At 33.8% G+C, this 6012-nt stretch overlaps 1 protein-coding gene across 1 annotated transcript; it reads right to left on the bottom strand.

Moving 5' to 3' along the window:
* Positions 1 to 424: 424 nt before the first annotated feature.
* LOC105798517 (uncharacterized) lies at positions 425 to 1522 on the bottom strand. Its single transcript, XM_012628615.2, has 3 exons — positions 1294 to 1522; positions 1115 to 1191; positions 425 to 1034 (listed from the first exon to the last, which is right to left on the bottom strand). The coding sequence occupies exons 1-3, from the start codon at positions 1392 to 1394 to the stop codon at positions 859 to 861; spliced, it is 354 nt and encodes a 117-aa protein (XP_012484069.1). The 5' UTR covers positions 1395 to 1522; the 3' UTR covers positions 425 to 858.
* Positions 1523 to 6012: the final 4490 nt, after the last annotated feature.

The following is a 6012-nucleotide window of genomic DNA, read 5'->3' as shown; positions in this document are numbered from 1 at the left end:
TGGAAAACTACTGGTTTTTTGTTGAGTTAGGAGCTCTGTCAATGGAAGAAACAAATGTATAATGATTTGGTACCGGAAGAGACAACCGAAGCAATGAGCCCAATGAAGTTAAACACAATTTCAAATAACTTCAGAGGTTTCTAGCAAGCAGTGAAAGATTTTATAGGTTCTGGAAAACAAATGCAAACCGAAACTCAATCATTTGGTTAGTTGATTGTGTGGTTCTGTTTTGGTTTTAGAAGTGCTCAAACCACCGTGAGGCAATCTTATTGTAGAAGACATGAAATATTATAGTTTGTGCGGAAATGTGCATAAGAATATTGTGTATTGTTGTTGTAATTGATTGTGGAGCATATGCACAGTAATCCCATAATTTGTAATTGATAACTCAAGGAATAGATATGATTTCTGCAGTTACCTATTACAAAATGGTTGAGTTGGTATTTATCGATGCTTAATGCAGGCTAGCAAGCAGGCTGAGGACACTCCCAAGAAGATAATTAGAGTTCAAAAGCGCTGTTGGAGATCCATACCACATTTCTCGAAGCCAGGAGAAACAACTTCGAACTTGATGAAACCAAACAGAAAATCCCCACAGCCTGAAATAGTGGATGCTAACAACATGCTATTGTATTCTCCCTAACTCATTCCTTAAATATAAATAGGTTTTTGCAAGCAAGGTAAACCGAATAGCTTGCATAGGCAACTCTAGTTTGCAAATCCAATGAAAATAGTTGATGATAAGTGAGATATCAAACGAAAAGCTTTTGATATGATAACAAAAAGAAGTAATTCAGATTGAGCTAATGACCACATGATAGTCTTAAGATGTGAAAGATAGATGGTAGGAAATCATTTTCATTCACTCTCTTCTGAATCATCACCACTACTGTCTTGTGAATCAATTTTCATAGCCTTCACAGCATTGCTTGCTTTAAAATCTTCAACAGCCTTGTCAAAAGTGCACCTCACATGCCTACACATCAACATCAAATTTTGACATGCATCTTTCAATACCTCTCTTGCTGGATCACCTGCAAATTTTCACATAGAACAACTAAAGGAACTTGAACCCAACCAAAGTACTTGAAAAAGAGTGTTATATTGAGTTTACCAGTGGTTTGAACTCTAATATTAACTCGAGCTTCTGAAGGATGAGGAATACTATAGCCACAGAATGTAACCCTTGGGCTGCACAACATAAAAAGGATAGCTTCCACTTTCAATACAATCACTTAAAACAAAGAAAACCTAGCATGAATCAAAGCCAAAAATAGAGGTGAGTGAACTGACTCTTGATTCAAAGTGAATCTAACAGTGTTAGCTATGGTATGATCCTCATCAGTTAAAGAAAAAGTGGCAGCACTATTATCAGTGAAAGACCCGTGTTCCATTATTTCCTTTAATCCAATTTCTAAATCTCCAAAACAAGAAACAAAACTATTCAAAGGATGAAATTGAATCCAATAATCATTGGGAAAACATATTTTTAAATAAAAAATAAGGTTGTATCTTCCTTACCGGTTCCAAAGGACAGAATACAGTTTCACCAGTGGAGAGGAACGGAAAACGTGAGAAGGAGGCTGCTTTCTGATCGGTGTTCGAAGTCCAGTTGTGACGCCAAAGAGAGGTAAGACAGAAAGGTAGAAGCGTCAATCGGTGGAGATAGAAAGGTAAGACAGAAAGGTGAGGAGAGTGGAGAAGAAAGGTAGAAGGAAGAAACAGAAGACGGTGGATTTTGGGTAAGACAGAAGCGTGAACCAGGAGGGTAAAACAGGGACCAAAACTCAATCTGGACCTAAACTAAGCACAAGGAAGGGATTGGAAATTGGTGGAATTTGGGGATTAGATCAGTAATGTAATAGACCCGTATTAGGCTAATACACCCAACCAAACAATGTATTGAGTGGGGCCCACGATTAGGGGTGTAATGGCTATGCCAATACACCCAACCAAACATGGTTTTAGTGTATGCTTGTGTGCTAGATATCAATCGTGTCCTAAGGAATCAAATTTACAAACCATGAAGAGAATCTGTAGATACATTAGAGATACTCAAAATTTAGGTCTTTTGTACTCTAAAGACTCATCCTTTAGCTTGCATGCTTACTCGGATGCGGATTTTGGAGGTTGTATATTAGACAGGAAAAGCACTTCCGATACTTGTCAATTTTTAGGCAATATGCTAATTTCATGGTTTTCAAAGAAACAAAATAGTGTTGCATTGTCCACCACCGAAGAGAAATATATTTCTGTTGATAGTTGTTGTGCTCAAATTTTATGGATGAAACAACAACGTAAGGACTATGGAATTGATATAGATACCATTCCTATCAAGTGTGACAATAATAGTGTTATTTGTCTCACTAAACATCCCATCCAACGTTCTAGAACTAAACACATTGAAATTAGATATCACTTCATTAGAGATCATGTCCAAAATGGTGAAATAGTTCTAGTGTATATAGACACCTTAAACCAATTAGCTGACATTTTCACAAAACTATTAAATAAAGAAAGATTTTGGACACTTAGGGGAGAACTAGGTTTAACAACCTTGCCTTAACTTTGTGTTACAATCTTCTTGTACCATATTTGATTATTTTATTGCAATAAGCTTGTTGAGTATGGATTTCATGGCTTTTATATGCATAAAGGTAGGGGGAGTTTCCTATGAAAAACTGATCTATTTTGATTTCATTTCCTTTCATATTTTAGAGAAGTGGTATTAACTCAGTCTTATTTTTTACATATTTTTGCTTCATGCATTTCATACATTTTACTCACACTGCATATCTTTATGCATATGAAATGTTTAGGAACTGTTTTGGAGTCATTTTAGGACCCTTACAAAACAATACAACGTAAAAATCTCGTTTTTGCTGTTTTACTACATTTGGAAAATAGAATGCTAATTTGGTATCGATACCAACTAAAAAATATCAATAATTTTATAACAATATTGATACTCGTGGAAGAATATCGATACCACGGGGGTTTTAAAGGTGCCTGCAGCTGTTTTAAACATAAAGAACCTTAAAATTTTTTTCCCTCCATCGAAAAACCTCTCATCTCCTCTATAAATTTTTTAAAATTTCTTCAATTTTTCGAAAAATCTTGTCCTTTTCCATCTTCAAACATCTTTTTCACAAGATTTGATCCTCCTTCCTTGAAGGATTTTCCTTTTTTTAACAATTTTGAGGTAAACTTTCTAAAACTTTCAACTTGTTGATTTTGACAAATGTAGGTTGAAATATTGTTTGTTGATCATTATTGGGATATTTTTTTAACAATATATATAATGTTTTATTGCAGGAGGTCACCTATTCCTAAAGATATTTGTTTAATTATTTTTCAAACATTAACCCGCCAAGTGTTTGACAAAATTCCTTAAAGAGTTTTTTTTTTTTTTGGTTTTAGTGTTTCTCGAAGTTGTTAATAGCTATTATGGCCCCAAAGAAGCGTTCTAGGACTAGTGCATTTTCTTCTAATCCATCTAGTGAGTTAGAGTCGTCGTTTAGCACTTGTTTTCAAGACTCATACTTTCGGTATATTTTTAACTTGTATTTTGCATCAAAACATGTATGGGAGGCTAGGAAAATTAATATAGCCATGTTAGAAGCCATTAGCTTTTCTTATCTCCCTATTTTACAAAATTGGGGTGGATGGATTTTTTAAATATTACTTTACCAACTTATTCAAATCTTGTTCAAGCTTTCTTTTCAAATGCCAAACTCGAACATGATGAGTCTAGCGATACCGTTACTGCCATCACCTCATTTTTAAGGGGAACTCCTATTTGCCTCACTCTTGAAGAGTTTGGCGATTATCTTCACTTACCTTTCGGAGGCTCCTCTGATGAAAAAGGGCATTTTGATCCCTCCCTTTTTATCTAGTTCGGATCGACATCCGAACTTAATCTCCGTGATGGTGTCCTCCATTTAATTCTTACTTGGAATCTAAGACCTATCAAAAAGCATGCCAAGCTTCGAAACACCGATTATTGGTGGCTCAATTGTTTTAAATCTAATAGGCGCCCTGACCTTACACTTATCTTATTTAATGACATTACGAAAGCTATTGGAAGGGGGATGAATAAAAATATCACTCTTCCTCATGGAACGTATTTGTCATACGTTTTTAGGCAATTAGGCATTAGCAGTTATAGAGACACCTCCGTTTCTTCTAATCAACCTATTAGTTATGGGGTTTTATATCATGCGGGATATCATTTCAATGCTGCCACCAACACTTGGATGAAACATGACCAACTGGGGGATAATAAAGATGACAACATCGACGCTGCCTTTGACGATATTCTGAAACCCAATCCCGTTGCTCCACCGCCTTTTTCATCACATGCTGCTCAACCCTCTTCCGAAGTTAATAGTGCTATCCTCGATGCTATCCATTCCTTGCACAACGACATTCGAGGTATTAGGAAAGATGTTAACTCTCATCTCTTGACCTTGGAGACGCAAATGGCATCTTTCTTATCCCGTTTCCCTTTGACACCTCATTTCTCCCCTCATCATGATGATTAGACTGGCTCTAGACCATACATTTCATTTTTATAATACTTGCACATTTATTTTTTATGCTTATGCCTATAACTAGTTATTGCACTTTATTGCTTTATTTGTATCTTATGATGTTTTTTAGATGCTCATTTCACTTTTTCTATATTTTTTTGAGCTAACTTCTTTTCTCTTTAAGCTTTATTTTTCTTTTGATATAACAAAAGGAGGAGAAAAAAAGGTAAATAGATTCAGATTACTCTTTGTTGATAACTAAATGCAAATTTTGTGACCATAAATTTTTTAGTAAGAATGAATGCCAACTTGAATGACAAATTTTATTTTGGCTTCAAATTTAAAATGTCTTTTATTAATGGGGAGCAATTATTAAAAAAATTACCAAATGTTTTGTTATATCAAAAGGGGAGATTATTAAACTAAGCTTTATTGGATAAAATAATTTGATATAACAAATTAAAAGTGTTTTTGAATATAAGCTAAATTTGACAAAATAATTTTAAATTTGAATTCTAAGAAATAAAACTTTGAATACTTACAATAAACTCTTAGAAAATTCAAACAATTTTAAAATCAAGTGAAAATATTTTTAACCAAGTCAAAATGAACTCAATTAAGTTAAAATCGTTTTAACACATCAAAATGATTTTCAAACAAGTCGAATTACTTCAGGCCAAAAAGTATACCATTTGGCCAAGTATCAATAATTTTTTAAAATAATTGATACCCTTAGAAAAATCGAAACCAAAAAGGCATTCTATTAAAACCCTAAAAATTATCGATACCATCTTTTTGGTATTGATACTTTTTAAAAATAATCGATACCTTTCTTAAAAACAATACCAAAGTTGTATTATTTTTCTCATAAACCTTACAAAGTATCAATCCGGTATCTATACCTTGCCAGGAAGTATCGACAAAATATTTTTGAAGTACCGATTATTTCATTCCAACGATCATTGAATTAGCATTTATGACAAAAATATCAATACCCTTTTTGGAGGTATCGATACTCGCAGTTGCAGGTGAAATGAATGCTCTGGTTTTACATCCCCAACAGCCATATTATCTTCACCAACAACCTCAACGGCTAGAAATCTATTAGGGGGTATAAATACAATCTTTTAAAGTCCTAGAACATCCAAGAAAGTACTTTCAAACAAAAATCATCAATCAAACAATCTTAGAGCTTAAATTTTTATATTCTTCTTACATACACTTGTGAGCCTTATCTCTTTTCTTTTGCTCAAGTGTATCTTGTTATATTTTTGCTTCAATTTGCAAACAATTTTATTTTGTAAGGATTGATTCTTTGTTTGCTCATTTGTATCTCTTTGAGAGGTTTTGAAACTTAAGATTTAGGGTAAAAATCTTAAGGAGTTGTAAGGTTAAACCTTGTCCTCAAAGGTTGAACAAATTAGTGAATTTGGTAAAAAATCCTTAGTGGTGGAAAGCTAAGATAGTGGGGTAGGCAATT

The sequence above is a fragment of the Gossypium raimondii genome, chromosome 9 (genome assembly GCF_025698545.1).
Source record: "Gossypium raimondii isolate GPD5lz chromosome 9, ASM2569854v1, whole genome shotgun sequence".
Lineage (NCBI taxonomy): Eukaryota > Viridiplantae > Streptophyta > Magnoliopsida > Malvales > Malvaceae > Gossypium > Gossypium raimondii.
The sequence above is the reverse complement of the archived record's forward strand: the minus strand, read 5'-3'. Positions and strand labels throughout refer to the sequence as shown.

Bases quoted from the DNA above. Each gene is read 5' to 3' on its own strand.
- LOC105798517 (XM_012628615.2), bottom strand. From the start codon at position 1,394: ATGGAACACGGGTCTTTCACTGATAATAGTGCTGCCACTTTTTCTTTA. The intron at 1,192-1,293 runs GTCAGTTCACTC...TATGTTGTGCAG, and splicing joins AGATTCACTTTGAATCAAGA to CCCAAGGGTTACATTCTGTG. The intron at 1,035-1,114 runs GTAAACTCAATA...GAAAATTTGCAG, and splicing joins TATTAGAGTTCAAACCACTG to GTGATCCAGCAAGAGAGGTA.